Below are 27,133 nucleotides of genomic sequence, written 5' to 3'. Positions count from 1 at the left end.
TCCTGCCGCTAGTCTCTATGAATAAGAGCTGCTCGCACCGTCGTATCTTTTCTTTTGATAAGGAACATAACTGTCGAGTATGACGCGAGCACCGTGTTCGAAATTATCACCATTGGTACTTCGTCCGCAAGGTTCGATTTTGTCGCGCTGAAACGTTTAAGACTTTCGAGTTACCAGCTACGACATTTTTCCACGTAGAATAATCATTTGCATCAACCGCCTAACGTCGTCTCTGCTGCAAGACCTTAAAGAGAAGCCATGTCTCGTAATTCGATGTAAAACGTGTGGCAGGACCGACACTCTCTCACCTCGTCACCTGACGTCTCCAAACGACCGTACCCCGTAGACAGGATGCAAGCCTGGAATAGAAAGAGGCATTCCTTACCGGCGCTGGCTGGGCTTGTTTGTAAGACAGTCAGTCTAACCTAACCTCGCATTATGACTTACGTACTGATATGCCGTGCTGGCCGATCATCACCGATCAGCTATCGAGTCTTGAAGTACGAGGCGGTGTCGCATCCTATATGTGCCTCGCACACATTGATTTCACCTCTTGGCTCTCAACCGCTATATTTGAGCTCGGTTGTCAGAGAGCCCAGGGCTGTGGCCAGGGCCATCTAGAGCCCACCCCGCAACAGCGTCAGAATCCGATCAGGAGCGAGTGTCACGCGAGACCCACTTAAATCTTATAGGGATTCAAAATCGATTCCTGGCCTTAGAGGGGGTTTTCAATTTAATGCACGTAGACTGACTATGATATAAGTATCAAAGTGCTCTGTTAAGACCTGACTGAAAGATGTCACCAGTCCGTACGTAATAATGCACGTAAATATTATTGTTAAACTATATCGATATATACTACAGACTCTATTTGATTGTCATAGCTCCTATACTGCATGTACATCTTACTGTACTAAAGTCTGCCGTAATATAGTGTAGTACCCAGTGGGTTGCCCGTCGCGGCGTGTCACAAGCGGAGAATACCGATTGCTCACTCTCCCATGGCGTTTCCTGTTCCGACCACGTATTCTTCTTTCAAATTAAAAAATACAAAAACTCGGAACATAATGGGGATGACGGGACTAGCGAATGAACGAGTGACACGCCTGTGGCCCATTGTGCGGACCAATCATTCGAACGTACGTATTACATGCGTGCCTACGTAAATACATACCTATGCGTTCGTAAGTCAATTCTTCGGGCGGATCTCGGAGAGGATTTCTACGGCGGGTCTCGTCGCCGATGAGTTTCTTTTCTCGATTCGAATCTAACGCACGATTTTCCTTCATTTTCTTCCAATTCGACGTCCTTCGTGCATTACGTGAATTCTCTCGATGTTATGTATCCAGTAGAACTATTGAGGGTATTATGCGATAAAAATTTATACCACTTGCTACATATGTTGTATCGTTAAATATTCGAATTCCGCATATATACGCTAGTAACTGTCGAAATTCCATTGCGAAAGTGGCGAAAGCACAAGCCGCGCGAAGGAAATCGCAACTCTCAAAGCGACGCTTTCTTTATGCTAGACTTTCCTTTCGCGACGAATTTCAGCTTTCGGATAGAGGAAATCTTAGCAGTTCAGATTTATAGTAAAATTGCACGAGGAATAAGTGGACCAAATGACTATGACAGTGCAGCCATTAATTGTATGATTAATTAATTAATTATCACGGAACATTCATCTAAATCAGTTGCTTTTCTCAGAGACGCTTCCTTCGTCCGCCCATCCGCGAACGCGTGTATTCATAACGTCGTTATGTTGGTATTCGCGGGCTCAGTACTTTCGAATTTTTATAACGAGGAACAAGCGTCTGGGAAATGGAGCATCTCGGTGCTGTTTCCAGCCAAGGAAAACGATGAAAGGAATAATCGTATCTTCCCACGTTAGTCTTTCGATAGGTTCGGAATATCCCGAATATAAATAACCGACTCGATATGGCCGAGGTGTTTCGGTCTTTCCGGTGATTAAATTAATTATGTTTGTAATTCCTGTCACGATCGATTGAGAGCCACTGTTCCCAATGCCAAGGTTAAATACATTCGAAGATTCGTTTTACCAATCCGTCTATCCGCATCCCGATCGCTTCGATCGTTTATACATTCATCCTCCTATCGTAGCTATTCTAATTCGTCTCACGTGGAGATGAGAACCACTGTCGACGCAATCAAGTCTCCTTCGACGCTCCTTTTTCATGCAAGAACATTCCGGTTCTCCGTCATCCATTGTCAACCCCCTGTCTACACTGTTATTGTTGGAAGCTTTCTGACATCGATTGAGAACCCCTGCCGCAACAACCTACGCCAAACTTACGTCTCCTGGCTCATTTTCTCTTTCTTTATTTATTTTTTTTCCTTTTCATTCCTTCCCAGCTCTTTGTCCAGCTTCACATCGGGAGTCGCTTGCTTCTCTGGCCCGAGATAATATTTCGAGGAATTTAACTTTGGGTCCCCCTTTTCCAAGTTTTTCAATGGGAAAGCCAGGACGGATGGCAGACGGCAGACGGCTGCCACGGCTACCTGTAACTGTTTACTATACCTGACGCCATTACGATATACGCCCCCCCTTATCTTAGAGTACTGAAATATTCTAAAGTCGGACCTGTATCCAGGTAGGCGCTATGCACTTATCCGAGTTTAGCATAGGGTTGCCTGCCTTGGGAGGGTAGTCCCCGTTACACCTGCGTTTCCTGCCACTAGGCCAACCTGAACGCAACTCGCTATCGTACAGTCGTATCTCCGTTTAACAAAAATTTTCCACGAATCTTCGAAATTTCGTTTCTCTTATTGATTTTCGGACTTGTCGATTCCTAGAAATTCATTTTTCACTATTATTTCAATGTGCATCGACGATCTCGTTAATCGCTTCCACTTATCAAGCTAATTAGTTATCGACAGTATCAAGCACTACGTATCCCCGTGCATTCTCAGTTATAATAAAAAACAAAAACAATTCGAAATACAATAACTTGGAAAGAAGTCCCTCACTTCCGGTAGATAAGTACATACTCTCCTCGCGGGACGATGTACCAGGAAGCAGGATGTATCTTTTTTCGGTTATCCGAGATTTCGTAGGTTAAAAATGTTGGATCCAAAACGGCCATTCCGTGTATGTTATTTGGAGCAGCAATTGAGGCTCTCTGACACTGAGTATCGTTTAAAGGCTCGATCAATTTATCGTACAGGGTGACTCATCAAAGGGGTTACCTATCGCCTACCTAATCAAACATTACTCAGTAACTATTACCAGGGTGCACACTCTTGTAGCATACCAACTCGTATGCATACGCACTACCACACCCTGTAGAAGCAGATAAGGAAACTCAACACACGACTCTGGCTTTCCGGCAAACATATATCCGTGCACTGTAATATACACGTGATATACACGCAAATACACGTGCGCCTAAGGTTCTCGTGCGTATCACATTTACACGTGGAAAGATAAGCTTTCGATATCAGGTGCCGCTCCGATAAAACACATTCCAGACTCCAGTTCTCATACTCGGCACTGTCCGTCATGTCAACATTTTTTTCCGTCCGCACTGTTTTCATGACGGTTCGTTCACCCCGCTTCGATTATTTCTGACCGATCGGAACCCAAGGATCATGCTCTCCACGTGGATCGACTTCGAGCGCGTCTGCAGTCCCTGCGTCAGTTGCTGGGTCTGCCTCAGTCGGCATCTACACAATTGTCTTTGCAGGTAATCCACCAATCCTGATTTTCGCTCCACTTACTTCCAAGATGCTTCGATCCACCTTGCGTTCAGTCAATAATTATCTGGCAACGAGCATTACTCGATGGGTCGTTATCGATCGGCACACGTATAGATACCATTCTCCATCAAGACATGGCGCCCAGTTCAACTTCCAATGGCTACGTCAATGCGAATTTTTTTTTAATTATCCGAATCTTTGGCCATCTTTATTTTACGTTAGTCTGTTGCTGAATACATTTTTTTTTACCACATCAGCTGTCTATGGCAAATGATAATTTGCCAGATTATTCGATCGGTATATTAGGCTTTAGCATTTTTTTACTTTATTTACTTTATTTTTGTCTATCCTTCGCTTGCTTGATTCTTATTAAGAATTTATGCATTTATTAATATATATGCTTATTGTGGATTTAAATATACGAATTAGAAATATCGTGCTTTCGATTGTCGTATTTGTCAGCTGACGGACATACTTGGTATGGGGGAAAATAGAGACTGTTTAAAACACATGTTTCTCTTATAAATAACCGTTGCAGTGTTAGTCATACTCGTAGCGAGACTGTTCGCGGATACCTTATTGTTTCTGCGGTTTCTTATTTTTCTGCAAAGTCCAATATTTACACGTGCATCGTCTACTTGATCGCTTTTTGTTTTATAAACGAACTGGGAAAACGAGTAATGTCTTACAGGCCGTTTTCTTACTCCCGAATAGGCAATTCATCAGGCAGATTATAATACACGTCGTGAAGACTTTCACACTTCATTTTCACTCATCATTAAGAGACTCTAAGGGGCGACTATATACTTCCGAATTAACTGCTACTCAAATGTACGTCTAGTACAATCAACAGATTATACGATACGATTTATCTATATATGCTAGTAAGTTTTATGTTGATATCGCTTGAAATTAAATTATCTTATCATAATATAACATATCGATCTATTTTGACGAATAATACAAATTTACTCAAGACGTATAGTATATAAGTTTTAAATACTTGCACGTTTTTTTTTTCATTATTTTTTTAGTCTCTTATTTCAATTTAATTTTTCTACTTATTCGAGTCCCGATTTACGTATAAATTTTGCCGTGCGTCGCTTTCACTTGTGCCGTACTTACTTTACTTTTTTAAAAAATTATTTAACCAAGATACCAAGCTTACAAATAACGAAGTGCCTTACTTCTGCAAACGCGAGAATTCAGTCACCCGATAATTTTAACGTCAATCAGTCGTCCCTGAACGTACGAACGTCGCCGTTATTACAGCAGTTGCCGGCAGAAAAATGTTCATGACCCAGAGATCGTTTTCGAGCGATTGCACGGATACTATGAATGCCATGTGTGGCGATGCACTTTTGTCTTGAACAGCCCCCCCCCCCCCCTTCCGCCCCGCTTTACCCCGTCGTCATTGTCCTCGTCCACGTATCGCGTTTCTTCTACGACCAAAGAATTCGCCTTTAAGTTCACATGCGGCATCCTTTTCGGCTCTCTGAGACGGAGCAGGAGATGTTCGGATTCTCGAGTACCGAGATAACTTTTCATCCCTCTTGAAAAGAAAAAGGTATTCCTCCGCGTGACACAGTCCTGAGCCCAAATGCCTGAATGCACTTCTCGAAGACGTCAATTTACCGCGAATCTGGTTTTGCTCAGAGATCCTGTGGGAAGAGTCGCTTCCATTGTGCCAGTGAGCTCGCTGCGAATGTCTGGCTTTTGTAAGGACCGACCGAAACACGTCCACGCACTCTGACCGATCCCTTTTGCCCACGTCTCGGATCGCCTCCTTTGCTGCGTTTTTCGAATACCCAAAAACCCAGAAGGCCACGTAAATTCCTCCTAGCAGCGTCACGCCAGAAAGTAGATAGCTCGAGTAATCTTGACAATGTGGAATTACGTATGTATCGTCGAAACGGTATTACGCTTCAATGATAGTGATATTTGCACTCGCAGACCTTGGGTTCTCATTCTACGTCTCCGCGCAGATATGCATTACGAGCTAATTACCAAGTACGAACTTCCGGCAGAGTCGACGAGTTTCTCGATTTCCGATAGCTGCGCGTAGAGCTCGATGAAAGAATGGAGAAAAAAAATTTTAATATTATAGGCCCCGTATATGCTGCGTATAGAGACTTTATCGAATTGGGAATATATTCCTGCACCGCACTGTACGTCGTTTGCGACCTGCGGTATAAACGTCACTTCTACAACGGCGTTAACGTGGAATCTCTAGCACGGAAAAATAAGAAAAATACTCTCTCCTCGCGTATCGCTTTGTCTCGTTTAGCCATTGATCTACGAGTCAATTGGGATTCAGGCAAAACGTGCAAGCGGTTACTGGGCAGAACGTCATCGGGCATAAGGCTGCCAGGTACACCACCTCGCCAAGGTCTAGACTTGGGGGGGGGGGGATCGTCACACGTTCCCCTCCCCCTCTCCATTATTTTTCGTCTTCTTCTACTACTCTTTCTCCTCTTCCTCGCTCCTTCGTCTTCCACGAGGTCTTCTTACTCGTTCGCTACGCTCCTCTGACCCTGCTCCCCATACCCTTCTCCCTATGGCGACTCGTACGTTGCACCGGCAGTCCGGCACTGCACGTAGGTATCGTGGTTTACATAAGGCGAGCTGGAGACTGAGGGAAAAATATAGGGTGCCCTAAATAAATTCAGTCACGTCAGAACAATCGTGTGTTCGTGCATAATCGTGTATACGTACTTTCGTTTTGTTTAAACGACGCTCCTCGTCGTTACGGAAGAGGAAAATTTATGAAGCCTCTTGGAAAATGAAAAACAAAGAACGGAAGTGGATCGAAGAATACGCGTGCGATGATCTCTCTGGTAACGATAAACTCGTCTTTCGTCCTTGAACACAAATTACGGTGATCCATTCCATTAACGAGATTTCTGGTAGTCCTGGTAAGGTCAGGATCACGGCAGAATTTGAAGCTAGCAAAAAATTTTATAGCCATACCACGTTTTAACGACACGAGACTTTTGTGTTCTCGCCAGGCTCCATTTCTTAACGGCGAGTCGTTGCCCCCCTTTTACCTTACCCTCTATCTCTTTCTACGGAGCTTGACCATTTTTTAGAAAAGAAATTCCCCTGTCTCTTTTCTGCTCTGGAGTCCCTGTGCACGGATTTTGTGCCATTAAGAGAGGTTTAACCGTGTAGCAACCTCGCTGAGGCGATCGATCAAAGGAAACAAAGGCTTGCCAACGCTAATGAAATTTACGCCGAATATCAACTACCGCCGTGAAGTAAACGTCGACGTAAGCCATCGTGCGCTCGTTTGTTAAAAATTCCATCAACGTCAGTCATTGGTCGGCTTTATGGAATTGGAGCCACCATTGCTATAATCGAGAAATTCAGAGATTTGAACGTCGGCATGGGAAAGACCGGGAATGGTGGTTCGATCTCTGGCGAGTCTCTTCGTGAAGGATGCGCCGATGCACGCCGCGGATCAGCTGAGCAGAATTCGAAACGGCCGTGAAGGCAGAGTGAGTTCGACGCCATGAACAGGTTGTCCGAGATATAGGATCGAGACACCCCGTAGATGTGACCGGACGAGTGGGAGGCAGAGTGGAGGAGATGGAGTGACGGTGACGGCGACGAGGAATGGAGGAGAAGTGGATGAGACATAGGGCGCGGGGGGTGTGGTGGACGGGACAGGGGCTAGGGGCAGTAAGGTGCAGAGCGCACTCAGGACCGAGAGTGGGGGTAGACCACTCGGCGGAGTCGGGTGGTCGGCGGGAGGGGCTACCGGTTGGCTGGAATGGGATAAAGCTGGGTAAAGCCAAGCCAACAAACTCACGATCAGTCCCAAGCCGGAACGACGCCTGGCTTCTACACGAGTAGTTGTTATGTCTAACTTCTTATTTTGCATTTGTTCTCTGTTACAAGACGGAGCTCGTAGGTAAACGGGATAATCGTAAGGTCAGAGTTAGGAACGAGGATTTCTTTTTTTTTTTCTTTTTTTTTTTTTGATAAATACGTCAACGTCTTCCACCGGTCGAAGAAGTTGAAGAAGTCGCGCGAGGAATCGTGGTTGGACGTGACCGATGGTCGGTTGACGCGAGTGCAATTTCTCAGTGGTGCAAGGAAATAAACGTCTACTGGTGATATTGCAGGGGAAGCGCTACGCAGACGGTCGATCGTCCTTAGCGGCTTTCCTAAAAGCTATGAAGAGGCAATTAAGCCGGTTAACGGAGCCGGGAATACCTGGTTGCCGCTGGCCTAAAACCGGTACGTGCGTTCCTCTTGCGGTATAGGTGTGTGCACGCGCGTATCTATATACCGCATTATACGCGAATGTTTTCTGTGTAATTATATATGCTCGGTGAATGTGTATTTACGTGGAATATGAATGTGTATGTGTGTAGGTGTTGATGTGTACACACCTGTGCATAAGTGTACGGAATCGAATACCTCTTAGGGAAGCAGCCATCGCTGGAATTATTTCGACTGGAAATCTTTGCCGGAAATCGAAAAAGATGCGTCGCGTGCCGATGTCAAGGAAGTGATCCGAGATCGGACGGAGATTGGTCGATGGAGTGTGATCGATAGGACGATCAAACAACACCCGCAAAGAAGGACAAGTTTGTCCGCGGAAGAGATAAACGAGGAAAAAAGAAATAAAGGAGAGAATACGGTAGAGAAGGCTACAGGGAGAGAAAGGGAAGAGGGTGAATAAGAGTGGGAGAGAGAGATTGGGGAAATGGGCACGAAAAATCTGAGAAAAACAAGTCGGGGTGCTTGAGACTCTTTTTGCCGTGTCTCTGTCGCTGTTCCAAGCTGCAGGTGTTCATGAGACTTTGCCGAGATAGCGAGCAAGAAGCCACGCCATGAGGATCCTCAAAACGCTACACTGGTAGGTTCGCCTGCAGTATTTACTGTCGAAAAGTTTCCACGGGGCTTTTCGCCCTTTTTCCAACGACCTCTGGCTCTTGTCCTGAACTCAGGTATTTGGTTCGAGGAATTCCTCGAACCTTCGCTTGTCAGGAAAGTACATAAAGGCGATTGGTCATGAACGAACTCGACGACAAATTTCACTTAAATTTTTTTAGCGAGATTCTCAAAAGAACATCGCACGCCGAGCGACCGCCTAAGGTTCGACGACTCAAGAGGCGCAATGCGATTAGGTCTGTTTACAATAACCCAGACAGAACTTGGGGGTACTCCGAACGAATTGGCAGATAAACTACCACTGTAGAAGGTAAAATCTGTCAGTGCAGTCTGTCGGTGTGACTTTTATACGAGCTTCGAGTCTCCGTAATGATTTTCCTCGGAGTACCCCACAGAGTTCAGTCTACGTAGACATTCCTCTGAAGTAGCTCGGATTAAAAGTTGACCGGTGGCTAGCCTAGATATCGTAGTCTAGTTTTACGTTAAGCAGACACAGTCAGAAGTCAGGCTCTCACCCTACTGATCCACGTAGAAACCAGTATTACCTTATCGCCTTACCTTCCACGTAGAACCTGGAGCTCCAGGACTAGCAGCTAGAATCGGACTACCTATAGCTGTATAGGGAGTATGGTATACGCCCTGGTAGGAACAATAGATTCGGAGAATTTGAGCGGTGAGGCAATATATTCTCATCGTTGACTTCGCTTCGAATACAGGTTCCAGTGTGGTGGCACCCTTGGCAAACGTCACGCGGCTTCTGCGATTAATCGTTTCTCAGAAACGAGCTACGAAAATTGCGATTGCAACACTGCTCCGTCTATTTGGTTTCTTTCTCACGTATCGCATTGCTTTGTTCTCCGTTTCATTATCTCTCACCGGGAACTCACCCCAGATCCTCATTCGCGCTGGTGAGAATCCTCTTCGTTCCTTGCGTTCATCGGTGAATGATATTATCAGATTTACGGAGATACCACGAGGATCGTAGGAAATAGGTACCGATTATGAGAACCGCTACGCATGGCCATGCGGTGCCAAACATGGCTGTTCAGGAACACGAAGGTATTTCCTATTGCCTTTGTCTCCCGGACTCCATTGTCTCTTTATTCGCTCTCCTGCTACGTATATATGTATACACGCGTAGGTATGGTTGCACGTGTATAAATGTGATAATCGTTTTCTAAAAAAAATTCCATATAACCACCCTCTGGACTACCGAGCTGCGTCAACGAGACGTTATCCAACTTGTATAATTCAAAAAAAAATAGAGTTTGCATTTTTTATCGTTTGAAAAGATACTAACTACTCCTGAATTTTCACTAAACGTTATTGCGCTCTTGGTTACTGGTAACGAAGTATTGTATTAGGAATGCCTGAACACACCCGTGCCACGTGTGCATATTCGTGACGCACATAGCAAAGAATCCATTAAGAAAGTTTCTTCCTCAACTTGAAAATTCGTAATAATAATCGTCGAGGTGCGGAATGCAGTCGGAAAACTGTTTTGAATTGAAGCGATTGTGGTAAAAATGTGGAAACGTAACATAGCAACGGACGACAAATAGAGCTTTACGTAACGTGTAGATATACACGTACGACACGGGAAGTGGCTTTCACGTTCGTATAATTTAGCAATGCAGAATCGATGCACCGTGCATCGGATGCGTTCTTTCAGTAGTCAAGGTGCACGAATTAGTCGAGCTTTTTACTTATTTATGCGGTTGAACACATGGTTGGAAATACTGCAATCAAAAGTCGAATCGATAAAGCAAACGTGGCCTCTATTCCCAATTTTGTTTGCTATAGAAATTTCGGATGCGCTTAGAGCGTTCTCGACGCATATCAGTTTCATCGAGGAAGTAGATTGTTTGATATAGGTGCGTGCCCACTTGAGTTATTTGACAATGGACGCCCACGAGAGCGTAATTAAAAGCATTATTCACGCCCTACAGAATAACTAACACTCTTGACCCTTTACATTCTATTCCGATAGGGGAGTACTAGTATGAATGTGGTTACGTAACTTGTATTGTGGCTAAATAACCGACGAGGCAAGCTGGCAGGATTTGGTATCGCTCTATCGGGAATTCTTGAAGAATAGGCAATATCGAGAGACAAAAAAGCTTTTTTAAGAAGAATGAAACCTCCGTTCAAAATAGAATTCTATGGACGCCTTGACCAGCTTTCGCCACCTTTGCCACCTTTGCCACCTTTGCCACCTTCGCCATTTTTATTGTCCTCACTCTTATTAATATTTTTAAGTAATTTTGTTCTCATCGAATCCTTTAGAAGCGACTTTCGTTAATCGTGTTGCTATCGATGCTTGCAGGTCTAGAAGGCGTAGCGCAAGTGGCGTACCGGATATTCACCTGCAGCAGGGCCAGCTTCAAGAGAACAACAACAGCTCGCGGGAGACGAAGGAGTCGAAGGAAGGATTGGGGCCCGATGAAATGTGGGCCCCAGGGGCCCTAGGTCATCACCGGGAACTTCCCGTTGACGTACCCGACACCCTCCTTCAGCAGGCGTACCCCAACAAGGTAAAGAATTACTCACCCGGCTACCGGAGTGATCGTCGTTCCCGTAGTGCTAGCGATCTTGATCTGTCCCTAAATCTTAAAAACAAACGATCATCCGGCGAGAACGCGAAAGTCGGTGGTGAGAGTGCTACGTTAGTGCGCGTTGAAGATCCTGCCAAGATTGAGCTGAAGATTGAAAACTCGCACTTCGCGAAGGACAAGAAGGAGACTGAGACTGAGGTTGAGACTGACGAAGGAAAACACAAAGAGACTGAGGACACAGTCGACAGAGTGGAAAAGGTGGAGAAAGTGGAGAAGGTGGACGTTGCGAAGGTCACGAAATTACCGAATCTAAAGGACATCGCAAAACGTGCAGCCGTCGACGAGGAAATCGCGGGACAAAAGGAATCGAGTGTCGATGCCGAGGAAGACTATCCTTTCGCAAAGGAGGACTATCCGACGATGCTGAAGACTTGCAGCGACGACTCGGCAAGTCCCAGAAGTTCATCAGGTAGATCGGATAGTACCGCACCTTTGGATACCAGTTTGATTCTTCGTCACAGATCGACGGGCAAAAATTCACCCCTCTACGACGCACGAAGGATCGATCTTGGATCACCATGCCGATCGATCGTTCCTGAGATCAAAATTGCGCCATTGTTCTCTCGTGCCAGAGACTCCACGTCCTTCGACAATCCGGCTTACGGACTGGCTGATCTTCAGGATCTCCAGGGTCTACTTATGAGATCGGACGAGGTCTCCGATTTAACTTGTTTGATAGACGAGCAAGGACTGATATCAGGAAAGTCTCGTGAGCAGAGCCAAATGTCGTCGACGTGGTCCAAGGATCGCGTCCCTGTAGAGGGGATCAAGACGACGAAAAAGGGTTTGAAACGTCCGGATGAACAGAGCAGAACCAGAGGCCGAAGAGATCTCGATGCTACGAAACTCATAAAATGTTCCACCGAAGACCTCATCCAGGTCGAGCTTGCCAATATCTCCTCGAAGAACAGAGTAAAGAAGAAGAAGCAGTCGAGTAGCGGATACTCGACCTTAAAGAGCGAAGCCTCCACCGACCTCGATCAAGATTCCGCTTTCCTCGTCGACGCTAATCGAGTCTACCGAGAAGTCGCTGTCGACTGTCCTGCGGATTTTGTTCCTGTGACTAAGTGCCACCCGGTATATCCACCACCGAACAAGACTCCCGGCAACAGCAAGCACAACACTCTCGAGAGCAGCACCGCGAGATCAAAAACCATCCCCGCAAAATTTAATCCCAAGGACGTAAACTCTAACGGGGAGGATAGAGGGACCCTCGCGTCTTCCCATAACGAGATTAAAAATATTGAGCCGACGAACAACAATCGATCTAGCCTACTGCTAGCCGATAATGCTAGAGAGACCGTAGTAGCGCGAACCGTAGATCAAAGGGGCGAAAAGGTAAGGTCCAAAGTCAAGAGTCTGCTTTTTGACAGCTTCCCTTTCAAGCACAGTAAAAAGCCTGCCGCTTATAGCACGACTCCTTGCTCTTCCTCTAATAACCGCTCTTCTAATGATGATCTTACTCGCACTCGAGACCTTCTCTCCGAGCCCACGACTCTCAAAATTGCAAATATGACCTCCTCCTCCTCAGCCTCCTCTTCCTCGAAGAACTCGAACCTTTACGAACTCGCACCTACCCAAGTCGAGAGCGTCGCAACAGCCTCTCGCTGCTGCTCCAGGCAGAATTTACTCGCGACCTCACTCGAACCTGAGCAACCTTTATTCTATGACAATCCCTGCTTGGATGTCTCTAAGGGCGAAGGATCGGCACCAGGTTCCGCAGCAAGAGTCACATTTTTAAGCTTCCTCGGGGACGATGGCTGTAGTCGCAACGGTACTGGCGCTAATGGCGACTCGAAGACACCTTCAAAGTCGATAGCCAACCACCCAGAGTTTCCCTTGGAACTTTCCTTTACGCAGGAAACCAATCAGAACTCGCGGAATTCGTTTAGAGAACTCATATCGCGCAAAGGCATTCCCTTGATTGTCTATTATTCTCCGAAAGAGGAGAGAGCGCAGCTTCCACTTCCGCGACCGGACGAGTTGGACCACGACCGATTAGCGTCCGTGAAGATTCGCGGATCCCAGGAAGACTTCTGCCCCACTAAACAAAATCAAAAGAACTCGAGACTATCCCTCGAGTACAAGGGTTTTGAGTATTCGAAATTGTCGGATCATTCGCCACGAAGTGAGAGACTCTCCAGGGAGAACTTGAAGGCTAACGAAGCTCTCTCAAAGAGCGACCTAGACTTGTCCAGTGCCCTGGACGTATCCATTTTCAAGGTACACTCCTGGCTCTCCTATCCTCACCTCACATCGAGATCTCTTGCTTCGAGAGATCCCGATTCCTCGCCTAAGCCCGACACCACGTGCACACCAAATCACTCTAACAAACACGCAACAGCAATTTCACCACCACAACGACCACCATCAGACACACCGGAGAACTCTGTGTACGATTCGGTCCACCCTTACGAGGACATCGACGATATAGACAACCAACAGGTAAAACGCATAGAAAATGTATCGATTTTCCAACTCGGCACTCTCGGTGATTCGTCGAAAATTATCCTCTCGCATTCGACCTTCAATAATGCGAGTAATCCATTGAACGAGGAGTCGATGCGTATCTCGCGCTTCCGTACACAGTTGCGAATTTCGGAGCACGTGAAACGCGCGATCAGAAGGAATCGTTTTCGTGAAGCACCGTCCGAGCCGTCGATTAAAAGCATGGGGATCATCCTGAGGATATTTAATTGAGCATGGTAAGGTAGAACGATACGTACGAGGCTCTTTCAATTTCCTTCTTACTTTCCGCCTGTATTCCACTTGACCTTGTGTCAACAGTAGATAGGAAGGTGTCGTAGGAATATCGTTTATTTAGCGACATCGTCTACGAGGTAGATTGAAGCGGAGGGATGCGGAGGGACCATTAATACACGGGTAATTTGGATGAATTTTTAGACTGGTCTCAACGGGGTTAAGCCTGCCATTCCGCCTAGGGATCAGAAGAGGGCACCAGCCAGGCCTCCTAAGGACAATTTACGACTCTCCACCCAGAACAATAATGTCGAGCCCAGTGACAATGCCAACACAGAACCCACGCAGCAGCAGCTACACTCCATCAGAAAATACCAGGTACACAAAGGTTACTTCTGCGCAGATATAAAATCCTGAGGATTTCCTAAATCAATTCTTGGTATTTGGTACTCGGCGCCATGCGGTACAGTATAAACGCCATATTGATTATGCTAATCAGGGTATATCGAATAACAAAACTAGATAATTTTACTGCGAAACCAACAATCCCAAGTCAAAACTTTTTACTCGCGCTCATCCATGCACTGAACATTCTCTAGCGTGACGAGATTCTCAAGTTTGTCTGGATTCAATGTAAACACAAGAAAGAAAGTGTATCGCGCTCGTAAATGATATACTGGGTCAGTAAAATTGAAGAATGCCAGAACTCCAAGACACCCCATATACTAGACGAAGTGGTCCATATCGTGGGCATGTTTATCTTATAGAAACCCCATATCACTTACCTCAAGTTAAGTGTGGTCTGGAATTTAAAGAACCCCATAATAGTCTGAGATTACACGCCTCGAGTGTAACGTTACAAGCAGTCAATAGGTGTAGGCGTAGGGTGACTCAGCACCCTTGCTGCACACCCTCTTCCTTTCCATTCCCTTAAGAAAAACTTGCACCTTCGTTACACCCGCATCCTGCAATTCTTAAATACATAGGGCATATAGGTAATACCATAAAAGTTGAGAATATTTTCAATAAACTTTTAGAAATATTAGGGATACCGGAAATTCCATTGCCGATATTACCTTGTATTCAAATCCTAGGTCATTCCGCATATACATATACTCGGTATAACCAAATAACAGTGACGAGGAACTCGCATTTGAGAAACCCTACGTATACCGCAGGGGTAAACAAGGCTTCAGTAAGGTATTTTTACCCCGGATGGAAAGAAAGACGATCATTACGTAAATGCTGGTTTTTGTCGATGGCCGTGGCTAACGATGGCTGCTCATACTTTTATCTTTGCATATGGTTGATTCGTGATAAATTACGATACTTGATACGCATACGTTAGGGGCGTATATTGTGCTGAAACAGTATCATTAATGCAGAATGTAAATACATCTGCTGCACAGATAGATAAAAACGGAAGTAGATCGTCATCCGTATTCGCATCTCATAGGATTTACTTTAACGACAACCGTAACCGTATCACGTCGTTAATGCAACATGGCAAATTGTAATTTCTTCCGCATACGAGTCCGTCACGCTTGGCTAGACTGGATGTTTTTATGTCGCCTGTATAATCGTATCTCTCTGGACGAGCGTCATTCTTCGTGTGTTCGATAACGTATCGCAGCCGTACAAGAATTCTAGATACCCCTGGAACACGTGTTTTGCACTTACTACAAAAGCAATCGAGGATCCTGTAATCTAATGGAATTTGTGACTGTAACAGGAGCAGCTACGCAAACGAAAGGACGAGGAGGAGAAGCAGGAAGTTCTAAATCGTTCTCTTCGTGGCTCAAGAAAACTTCAGGCTTTGGAGAGCCACGCTACGAGTCTCTCCGGCCAAGAGAATCCTGCTTATGCTCAGGACGAGTTATCCACCGTAACTCGTTCTCATATCAGCACCAGTCATGCGACGCAAGAAGTGGAGGAGCCACCCAGACCTCTCAGTTAGATCCCTTACATTTAAATTCAAGCTTTTATTTTGCACGAGTATCATGCGCCTTATGTATGCCTTTTAAATTTCAGCGTACGGCGAGGTTGTCGCGACGCTAGAGAGGTTACAATTACAACTGCGTAATATATCTGGAGCTCTGGGAATTTCGGGTCCTGGCGTCGAAGCTGAACTGGAAGCGGTTCGGACGCTTTTGGTACAAAGGCGCTTTGCAACCGCTTTGGCAACTCATCATGCACTTAAGACACGCCTGAGATCTGTCAAACTCGCGAAGCACCATGCCGAAGACGCCTCGAACTTGGCTCGTGATGTGAGTTTGTCTGAACTAGGATGAGGGACGAAGATTACACCAATCTTGATATCTTCCTTAATAAACTGGTTCCTATCAGTTCGTATACCGTCATTTGGTCTTTCAGTGTATTGAAGTTTTGGAGCAATGGCAATCCTCCTCGACGTCAAATGCTGCTGGGGACACGATCGCCGCGGTCGAAGAACTCACAGGGTTACTCACTAGTTACGAGATGGAAGGTCTTCTTCTGGCTCACGATTCAATCGTCTCTTACGTTGAAGGCTTCCAGAGGAAACAAGGCTCGCTATCGTCCTCTCCCAGTGGACCACCCAGCCCATCGTCTAGCACAAGAGGTTCCAGGATTGCCGACAATATCAAAATTATCAGAATTGAGAAGACGAACGAACCTTTGGGCGCCACTGTTAGAAATGAAGGGGATGCCGTCATAATTGGTAATTTGAAATATATTTCTTATCCTCGTATCACATACCTAAATGCAGAGCTACATTGATGAAACGATAAACAATCTGTAATTAGTTCAATGAAATGAAATTCTAGGTGAATTCATGTTTAATGCAAATATTCATTCCCTAATTTTCATGAAGGTCGTGTTGTTCGTGGTGGTGCTGCTGATAAATCAGGCCTTCTTCACGAAGGGGATGAAGTATTGGAAGTAAACGGTGTCGAAATGCGTGGGAAGAGTGTGAACGAAGTGTGCGACATTTTGGCTGGTATGCAGGGTAGTCTTACGTTCCTGGTGCTTCCTGCTCCCACGAATCATAGAAATAATTTGTCTAACAACAGAAGAGAAGACAATACTCAAGTACGTTAAACAAAACAGCAATCTTATTAAAGCGTCGTACATACTAAAAAAAAAAAACAGAACGTATCTATTAAAATTTAGTAATTCCGCACAAAGACGTAATATGACTTAAACTGGTGTTCTCGTTCACAGATACAGCATGTACGCGCACACTTCGATTATGATCCCGAAGAGGATCCTTACATACCATGTAGAGAGCTGGGCGTTAGTTTTCAGAAAGGAGACGTGCTCCATGTGATTTCACAAGAAGATCCTAACTGGTGGCAAGCTTATCGAGAAGGCGAGGAAGACCAGACCCTCGCGGGACTTATTCCAAGCCGGGCTTTCCAACACCAGTAAGTACAAATACACTTGTTGGTCCTTTTCCTCAAACTGAGGAATCAGATGAAAGTGACTACTTAAATAATGAAACTTTATCATTGCTCCTTAGGCGAGAGTCTATGAAACAAACGATAGCTGGTGATAAGTCAACGGTACGGGGCGCAAAGAAGTCGAGCACCCTCCTTTGCGCGAGAAAAAATCCAAAGAAGAAGAAGAGGAATAAATTTGGCTCGAATTTCAACGACGACGGTTATCCTCTTTACGCTACCACCGCCATTGATGGTAAATGTTAATCAATTTGTGTTAAATTCTTAACCTGATGCTAGTCACATGCTATTTTCGAATAGTCACGTGAGATAATGAAGTACCACAGGTGACTAGCGGCTGGTTAAATTCTATTGACACCTTTTTCATTCCAACTTATATAAATTATCTGCGTAGACTATGACAGCGAAGAGGTGCTTACTTACGAGGAAGTGGCGCTCTATTATCCCAGGGCGAATCACAAGAGGCCAATAGTTCTTATAGGTCCTCCAAATATCGGCAGGCACGAACTTAGGCAACGATTGATGCAAGACAGCGAAAGATTTGCTGCTGCCATTCCTCGTAAGTTGAATTTCCTTTATAAATAAGTACGACTGGTTAATTACTTTGGACACAGTAATATATATTTTTTTCATAATTTCATTCTCAACGTCCAGATACAAGTCGACCCAGAAAAGATTCCGAGGTCGATGGCCAGGATTACCACTTCATATCCCGCTCGCAATTCGAATCAGACATTCTCTGTCGTAAATTTGTGGAGCACGGCGAGTACGAGAAAGCCTATTATGGAACGTCGGTCGAGGCAATACGATCGGTGGTGAATTCGGCAAAGATCTGCGTCCTGAACCTTCATCCACAGAGTCTTAAAATCCTACGGAGTTCCGATCTGAAACCTTACGTCGTCTTCGTGGCACCACCAAGTTTAGAAAAGCTCCGGCAAAAGCGATTAAAGAACAATGAAAGCTTCAAGGAGGAAGAATTAAAAGATATAATTGAGAAAGCACGCGAAATGGAAGATAAGTACGGACACCTCTTTGACATGATCATCATCAACAATGATACGGATCGAGCCTACAACCAGCTTCTCACGGAGATCAATTCTCTGGAGAGAGAACCGCAATGGGTTCCGGCAACATGGGTTCCATAATGCATGAAAGCAAAAAAAAACGCAATTTTAATTGCACTGTAGTCTCGTCTGATTTATTTGATTCGTGGAACAGCAGTGCTGATTGTAGTGCCATTGACATTTGACAAATGTTACTATGGCATTGTGATAGTGAGATAAAACAAAATCGTGATAGTACGTATTGCTTTTCCCTTAATGAGACTTTAAACATGGAAAATTCGCAAAGCATCTTCCATGCCTCTTGAGAAAATTTTTCACTTCAATTGTTTCGGGCAAAAACATATAAAAAAGATCTGACTCGTTCTCTGAACGGTTGGTTCCACTGAGCCAGAGCTGCCATGTGAGATTTATAAATCTTGCGGAAAAGGAAAACGCGACAATATGCCATTCGTTAAGTTCTTTGACGTCTTCGAATGTACCGCGTGAAAACGTCCAGCTATGACCGCCTCTTACCACGAACGGCTGCAAGGCCATGAAAATATCACGACACTCAAGGAGTTATTTCACTTCAGTTAAACGAATGAAATAAATACAAAAAAATAAATAAAAAGAAACTAATAATCTCAACAAAAGCAGATGTTACTAACGATTTACCGTATATATTCTAGACTGTCGCGTGTCCGCATAGAAAAATCGTGTTTCCCAAAGTATAGGCCCCGTTATGCAATACAGGTAGTTTGACTACAATCAATGGTGTAATGTTTTTCAACTATCGCGAAAACGTTGCCCTCTCAGCGAACGTATTCCTGTGGGACGCTAAAAGTGCCGCCACTTTCCACAGACATTTTTCTTTGCTAAATTCCTGCCAGCTAGAACCGTCATGTCGTTTAATCGAGGAGACTGTTCATTGTGCTAGAATTTTGATCGACGTAAGGTCGAAAACTCCATAGTCCCAAAGAAATATTGTCCGTGAAAAGAAAAAGAATATATCCTGTTTAGAAATATTCTGCTATCTAAATAAATAATATTCTGATTGTGAGCCAAGCGTGCACGATATGTGGGCCAAAATTGTCTGGTGCCAAATGTTCGCCATCGCACGCGAAAGCGAATGTGAAACTGAGATGTGCCAAACCTTACCGAAGACTTCGCTTAGGAGTTTCACGATTCAAAACACGCTCAAAGGCATCGTAAGATTCATCGTTAATAATTATGTAAATACTTGTGCAATTGTATAGAGAAAACAAAAGACATTGTTTATTATTATGTGGAGTGAGTATATGTGATCGGTGCGAAGGAAATAAAGAGAAAAAAAGAAAGATAAAAGCGATTTGTAGAAAGTTTCACGATTGGTCGATTCGGTCTCGCGAGTAAGTAGCTTCTGCGAAATGTGAAAATCGACCATGAGAGACTGAATATGGCAGGAAAGTGCGTAACGTGTTGTAGCTTGTAGATATGCAAATGCGTTCTACCAAAGCCGTTGCGATTTTAAACATTTAACATCTTATTATTTTGATGTGCACGAGTATACCCGGCCAACGAGAGAACCGGGTAATGCGAAAACAAGAGTGGATTAGAAGGAAGAAAAAATAAAGTCTCCCTCAGCAAGATCACTCGAGTTACTGGTATTTATCATTACGATTATTATTATTATTATTATTGTTATTACCATCATCATTATCATCATCCCAATTACTATACAGCAGAATTATGTACATTAATTGATATTGATTTTACGTGTAACATATAAACGTACAACGTTCAAGATGAGGTACTTATATATATATACATATATGTATATACATATTATATATACGCACATATATATACATATATATATAAAGGATATAAATATGAATATAAATACGAGATCGAATAATATAATTAGCAATAATGTCGATGTACTTGTAAGGATCATGAAATCAAGATGACAAATTCGAGAGACTCGTGCGAACATTCTAAAATTAAAATTCTTCCGAAAGCGTTAGCTATATATATTATGCTAATTAATATATTACGTTAAATTATATAGCGATCACGGAAAACAGGCTGACTATGCGGTAAACGTGTTCTGGAAAATTCGTAACGTTATCAGATGATCGGCCATTCTTCATTGTCGCCGAGACGTAACTTGAACTTTTGGAGTAACACATTTTTTTCTGACCGACGTTCCTGCTCACGAAATATACGCGGATGCAAAATGATACTCGCCCGAATGGCAGCTATGTACTACACAGAGTAATTATACTTCGAAATGGGTAAAGTCGATTCAGAGGACCACCGCGTCTTGGGATTGCAATCCGTCAGGGCGAGGAGGTTCATTTGGGGAATACAGATTATATAGATTATATATGAATAGAGAAAGATGGCGAGCTTAGTGAATATAAATCAGTTATTGGTACAGTTTAACGCCAAAACAACACGCTCTTTCAACTCTGTAACCGTGCCGATGTTTCACCACACCTCCTCCCCACTCTGTTATATATTCCGTTGAATAAAGGTTACTATAACATTTCTAATGTCATTCTTTACTTGCCACTTTTGAAGCTGACTGCTCATGTATATTTTAATGTCTCATCATATCAGCTTTTTTTACTCGTTATACACGGTCTGATATAGTTTTCATTGTGTACGAATTAAAATGCGACATAAATCTTGATAACATATGTAGGATTCGATCGTAAAATTGAATCCCGTGGATGTGCGATTGTATAGAGATGAACTGCAGTGGATTCTAATCTATAAAAATGTAAGTAAAGTCTAATTTACAGTCTGTAAGTGTGAGAAAAGTAATGCGCAATAATGCTCCGTTATTGCGTTTCATGGAATTTGCGAGAAACATTGATATCTTCTATGTTGAATTGTGATGCGGCCCTATTTTCTGTTTAATTCAAAATAATTCGTTAAAAAAGGATTGCTATTAGTGAAGTATATCAAATAGATAATCAGATTTTGCAAATTAGTGCTTTAATAAATAATTTACTGTATGTCCAATCGACAATACCAGCAGGTACTAGTCACGTGTTATGTCAAAATGGCTGCCGCCCTCTACAAATTCGCGAAGAGAGACCAGACGTGGCTGAGCGAGTATGGTGACAAGTTCTATTAAGAGTATACGCGAATAAAGTGTTGAGTATTGATCTCCAAGTAAGTGCATTTTGCTATTAGCAAATTGTATCAATTCCGTATACGAATTTGTGACAACGTTGGTAAGAATAAGGAGATATTTAATTGACTGTGAGTTGTAAATATTTTGAACCACACTACAGAAATGTCACCGAAACGCTACATCAATGAAAATGACGATTCTACGTCTGAGGATGAAGCTTACGACCCGAGTTATCAACCTGATTACGAAACGTCGGAAGGTAGTCCACGTAGACAATTTCAAAATGCCACTATGAATAACTCGAAAGGAGTTCGTAAGCGGGGACGAGATAACTCGAAGCGACCTTGCCTGAATAGAAATGCCCTCATGGCTAGAGAAAATCGACGACGGAAAAAGGAATATCTACAGAAACTCGAGAATAAACTCTCGTATTATCATCAACAAAATAAAAATCTGACTACTCTTGTTCAGAAACAAGACATTGACATAAAAAGACTGAAAGGCGAGGTTGCATACCTGAAAAGTATCCTCAATAACAACACTACCATTACAAAATTACTCAAGTCACTGAATGATGGACTTAAGCAGTATAAAGGTTCATCGAAGAATTTAACACATAGTAGTGGTGCATCTTGTTCATCATCTACAGGCATTCCTTCAGATGCACCTTCAGTGCCATCAAGTACAACATCAGAATTAAGTATACAGGAACACGAGCATCTGATACCAACAAAGAACCAAAGTAATTTTAGTGATATTTTCGAATCAGAAGGTAACTTCTTAAAAGATAAATGGCCAAAAGAATACCTGAAAAGACACACCTATAATAGTAAAGGTTTCAAGTTGCCAGCAGCTAGACAAACTGGACATTCATTTTCAGATTTAGACCACACTTATACCATACCGAGAGATGACAGGATCGAGAGAGGGTTAGAATTCCAGAAAGGTATAGAATCCCAAGGTATACTACGACCACCGGCAAACTCTAAAACCAACAAAGAATTTATAGACGATGCTGAAATCAAAGAACAGAATGATTTGAATTCGATGCTATCAGTCACAGATAATAATATTTCACAGTTAGATAAAAAAATGGACATAGGGTTATTAGATACAGGAATTAATGATCTCTTATCGTTTGATATGGATATTTTTAATGACGTTACGAATTTTGATCATGGGATTGATCCATTGGACTTGATACAAGATCCACCAAACAATGTTGGAGATGGGAATTCATTAGGAAATCTCGATAACACAGGAATATGTCTTCATGTTAACTCAGGGAAAGTGTCTTTGGAATTCTGTTCTTCATGTCATTTAAACAACATAAATTCTGAATTGGAATGAGCACACAGTTATGAAGAGAAAATTACAACCAGAACAAGAAGTCCTAATATCTTGAATAATCCTCAGTGGAATTTCCTGGAGTCTTCAGAGAATAATACGTATGTCATAACAACCATTTTATAATGGTATGCGAAGTAAATCAGCGTACAATGGTCTGTATGAAAAAATGTGATCTTTAGGATCAAACACGTAAACTTTTTATAATAGTGTGATACGTTTACCCTTTGTAAATAGTTTTTTTATATTCATATTTCTTTTCATGATTTTGACATATTAAGATAAGAAATAATGACCCAAATATACGACGCAGCTCCGGATTATATAATCAATTATCACTTATAAGAAAAATAGATTATAAGAACATGAAAGTCCGATTATATATTTGACACGGTAAATCGGACTGAGCATGTAAAAATATCAAAATAGCGCAACTCGAAAATAGATAGCTTATAGTATGTTCCGTTAGGATTCCTTGTGAGTTACCCCGAGTCTGTAAAGATTATTTCCTTTTTGCAGGATAGCAGCGTGGCGAGGTTGAAGCGACTGTTCCGTATTTTGCGAAAGGTGGGCGTCAATGTGATTGTATAAACTAGACTTTACCATCCTGTTAAAATCCATCTGTCTTCGAGAAGCTTATATACCGATTTTATAAGGGTATTGTATCGCAATTGCTAAGAAAATCATAAAGCTCAATAATAATTATATATTACGGATATATAGTTGATAAGAATTAAGAGTTTTAATAATAATTTCACGACATTGTATTTTAACAGGGCAAAGTCTGGTTCGTCTGACGCATCTTATTATTGGTATAATTCATTCTTTTGGAATGGTTGCAGTAATGCATAAAAGAAATCGGGACTTTCTGGAGCTGTGATCGACCTTTTACATATTGAATCTTTTACGTCATGCACAGGTTGAGTATAAAAGTATCAAGTAGATTTTTATTCATACATTGACTATATTACCACCATCATTACCATAAACTGTTTCGACTGACTTACATTTGAATGGAGCATCAAGCTTTGACAGAGATTTAACTATTGATTTACTTGCCATTCTATTTACAGTTCCATCGCAGTTATTGTACCAATAACTATAAAACAGTTAGTTCTCATTAGTTGATTATTTAAGTTTCAGCAAAACGACAAGCCACTCGATCTACTGCGAAGGGACTTTCTACACATCAGACATGTTGTTTGGCAATCGGCTGTAACATTAGAAGACATGTTTCAATATGGTAGACAGCATTTCATTTATATCACTCAAAATCTTTAGTCAATTCCATTTTTTACACTGTTGTTGACTTAATTTTACTTTCATTTAATATCAGGTGCATGACCAGAAATGCTATTAAGCATTCTATTTGAATAAAAACTATCTTTCTAATAAAATATGCGATAATTATGAATGAAGCAGCGTCTTTACAGACCTCGGAGGCAAAATAAATGTAAGATTGATATGTTGTTAATTTAGATCATATATTTGTACGACTTACATACGTTGTAAATAAGAAAGTGTTTTCTTTATATCCTAATGTCTATTTTCTTTACTTTCACTTATATTTAACCTCGACAATAATTTACGACTCTGTAGTAAAAATACTTTTTAAAGGATGACTAAGAATTGTGTTGCCACCATTGTTAACTAAAAATATAGAATGCAAGTAACACAAGAATACTACACGTAATGTTATGAATACATATTTCGCATTTTAAATTCATGATACTCTGATGGCAGTACCTGCTACATTACATACTTTAAATTTTTCTAGAACTCGAATTTGTACAGAACTGAGCGTAAGATGGTCAGAGTGGAAAAACTATTACTTCCAGTACCATTTGCTCGTTCTACGTACTCTGGACATTTTACCTCAGGATCCTCTGTGTACCACACTTTTTTTAGGTCATTGATATAATTTCCATGAATAAAGAAACTGATGACAATACTGAGATTTCAAACATTTGCGAACTAAAATTTGTCTATTTACGTTATGCTTTAAAATGATATCATCCATTACTTCAATTTATTACATATATTCTGACAAATTAGTGACCTATTCAAATACTGGATTTTCATGTAGTTTTATTTCCTCTACAATTATATACAAGGGTCAAGGTATGAAAAAATGTTTAAAACTATAATAGGTTGGTTAAGTTTAAACACCAAGCCTGCTGAAAACACCTGGTTTTTTTAAGTGTGCCACAGTTGTAATTTTATTAAATGTGACTTGTTTAGCTGTAGATGCTGCAATACCTAAACGTGCTTTTGCTGGGACAGAACCAATCCTTTCCGAAGCTGTAAAAGAATGATTGAATGCAGATGATATTACATCGATATTATAGATTGTCATATTTCAATTTGATACATACCCAATTTACTAGATGTGGCGACTTTTCTTACGACGTTTGGTGTACCTGTTTCTTTATCAAAATTGATGTTTCTTGTTGTCCGTATCAAGTGCTTCATGTTGTTTGACAGACTCTTTTGTTTTTTCTCTTGATCAGCACGCATTGTACCTGCAGATTTAGGTACAGTTTTTAAAACTTTTTTTGTTTTCAAAATAGTAGCTCCTGTTCTAGCTGATTCATTCTTTAAAATACCCTGAGAGGGACTTGTGATTGTCCCATTTTTAAGTATACCAGCATATGGCAACTGTTCTTTTTTAGCATCTTTATCACCAAGTCTATTGAAAACACTTGAATTTCTCTTCAAAACCTCCTTCCCAATTCCAGTGATATTAAATGTTGTATTTGATTCAGCTAGATTTGTTGTACTTGTCACCGAGCTGTCTCCTAATCTATCAAACACAGTCCGCTTCTGTTCCAAGGCCTTTTTCAAGATTTGTTGAGTCTTTACAGTTGTCCCTTTTGGCAAGATGACCTTATATCCTACATTGTCAGATTCTGCTGGTTTTAATTTCTTTTTAGAATTCCACTCCTCATCGCTCTCCACATGAAATTGATCTACATTCTGTTCAATCTTTCTTTTTAACGTTGCTTGTGCTTTTTCTTTATCTATGTAATGTGAAATCACTCTAGTTGTACTTGGGATTGTTTTCTTCTTGACAACAGTAGATTTTGTAACTGTACTTGTTGAATTCTTTATAGGTTTGATATTATCCAAAGATTCAGGCTTCACTTTGGTTGAAATAACAGGCTTACTAGGAACTTTTAAAATTATTTTTTTGCTTGCCGGTTTGCTTGTCATATTAGACGACAATACAGTGTCTTCAGAGTCTACAAGAAATCTCTCACAAGTGGTCTCTTCAACCACCTTTTTGGCATAGCGTAAAATTGCTATCATATCACCCATTAACATGATTCCCATCTCTTTAAGACTAGGTTTATCCAGATCGGGTAACATGTCTGGCTTAATACGGTTATTTGAAAATACAACAGCATGTTTAGTTGCCACATCTTGAGGAAAACCAGCACCTTTGAAGAACTTTACCCAATATGCTGTAAACAAAAAAAATCTTTTCGCATATCCCAAAGTAATTTTAATTTATATATAAATCTAACCTAACCTATAAATTTACATTTACAAAAAAGATAAGCGAACAAGTGCACCTTTGACTCCTTTATTTAATATTTGTTTTGTATTAATAGCAATACGTACTTGATAGAGATGCTGCCATCTTTTTAAACCACGAAATAACTGAATCTTCAGCAAACTTTCTGTCAACAGCGAAAGGCTGCCTTTTCACTACTTTTCACCGCCAGCATTTATTTTTGCCGTATCCTACGCTCCGAAGATGGGCAGCCATGAACGGTCATGGACAGCCATTGCTGATGAAACCTGTGATCATCAAAGTAAATTCACTGCCTAAGTTTACAATTTTATTATTTTTAAACTCTTTTTAATAATTACATGAATTATATATGTAGAACAACAAACATATAGTTAAATCACGGGGTTCTCTAGATTTTTCAAAAGGAAGTTGATTTCAAATACGTACTTAGAGAACTGCAAATTACCCTTTCACGTATTTCAAAATAATTTGCAAATCATATATATTTCAAATAATTAGTCGGTCAAGCAATACGTATACTCAAAATATTTTAGTAATAAAAAAGATTGATCGTGACACGTACGATTAATAAAATGAAATAAATCAAATGAGAAGTAGAATCGCTATTGGTTAAGAGTCGTTGTTTCCCTTCTAGGTGAAAATAGTTCGCGCCATGGTACCCGTCAGTGCTCGTGACGCGTCGTGAGCATGGAGTTGCCCCGGTT

At 42.0% G+C, this 27,133-nt stretch overlaps 2 protein-coding genes across 5 annotated transcripts in view; one reads left to right on the top strand and one right to left on the bottom strand.

Annotated features, from left to right (window-relative positions):
- Positions 1–20,950, top strand: part of LOC107272705 (MAGUK p55 subfamily member 5) — a 33,748-nt gene extending 12,798 nt beyond the window's left edge. For 2 of the 3 annotated variants that reach the window (XM_025090013.1, XM_025090012.1), the window contains exons 9-18: positions 10,949–11,156; positions 14,142–14,315; positions 15,670–15,889; positions 15,969–16,204; positions 16,311–16,635; positions 16,789–17,006; positions 17,139–17,341; positions 17,437–17,609; positions 17,769–17,933; positions 18,029–20,950. In XM_025090013.1, the coding sequence (XP_024945781.1) occupies positions 10,949–11,156; positions 14,142–14,315; positions 15,670–15,889; positions 15,969–16,204; positions 16,311–16,635; positions 16,789–17,006; positions 17,139–17,341; positions 17,437–17,609; positions 17,769–17,933; positions 18,029–18,519 (2,413 nt within the window). In that variant the 3' untranslated portion in view covers positions 18,520–20,950. Of the gene's footprint in view, positions 1–10,948; positions 11,418–11,492; positions 12,576–14,141; positions 14,316–15,669; positions 15,890–15,968; positions 16,205–16,310; positions 16,636–16,788; positions 17,007–17,138; positions 17,342–17,436; positions 17,610–17,768; positions 17,934–18,028 lie in introns of all 3 variants that reach the window. The other variant, XM_025090014.1, reaches the window with a different exon arrangement.
- Positions 20,951–24,959: 4,009 nt separating this feature from the next.
- LOC107272708 (uncharacterized protein C19orf47) lies at positions 24,960–27,132 on the bottom strand. 2 transcript variants are annotated; one of them, XM_025090026.1, is made up of 5 exons: positions 26,992–27,132; positions 26,516–26,695; positions 25,498–26,355; positions 25,267–25,413; positions 24,960–25,192 (listed from the first exon to the last, which is right to left on the bottom strand). In XM_025090026.1, the coding sequence occupies exons 2-5, from the start codon at positions 26,532–26,534 to the stop codon at positions 25,053–25,055; spliced, it is 1,164 nt and encodes a 387-aa protein (XP_024945794.1). In that variant the 5' UTR covers positions 26,535–26,695; positions 26,992–27,132; the 3' UTR covers positions 24,960–25,052. The 2 variants fall into 2 exon arrangements, with proteins under 2 accessions (XP_024945794.1, XP_015605611.1); XM_015750125.2 differs by having other exon boundaries at positions 25,267–26,355.
- Position 27,133: the final 1 nt, after the last annotated feature.

The sequence above is a fragment of the Cephus cinctus genome, unplaced genomic scaffold, assembly GCF_000341935.2.
Source record: "Cephus cinctus unplaced genomic scaffold, Ccin1 Ccin1_scaffold1237, whole genome shotgun sequence".
Taxonomy (NCBI): Eukaryota; Metazoa; Arthropoda; class Insecta; order Hymenoptera; family Cephidae; genus Cephus; species Cephus cinctus.
The sequence above is the reverse complement of the archived record's forward strand: the minus strand, read 5'-3'. Positions and strand labels throughout refer to the sequence as shown.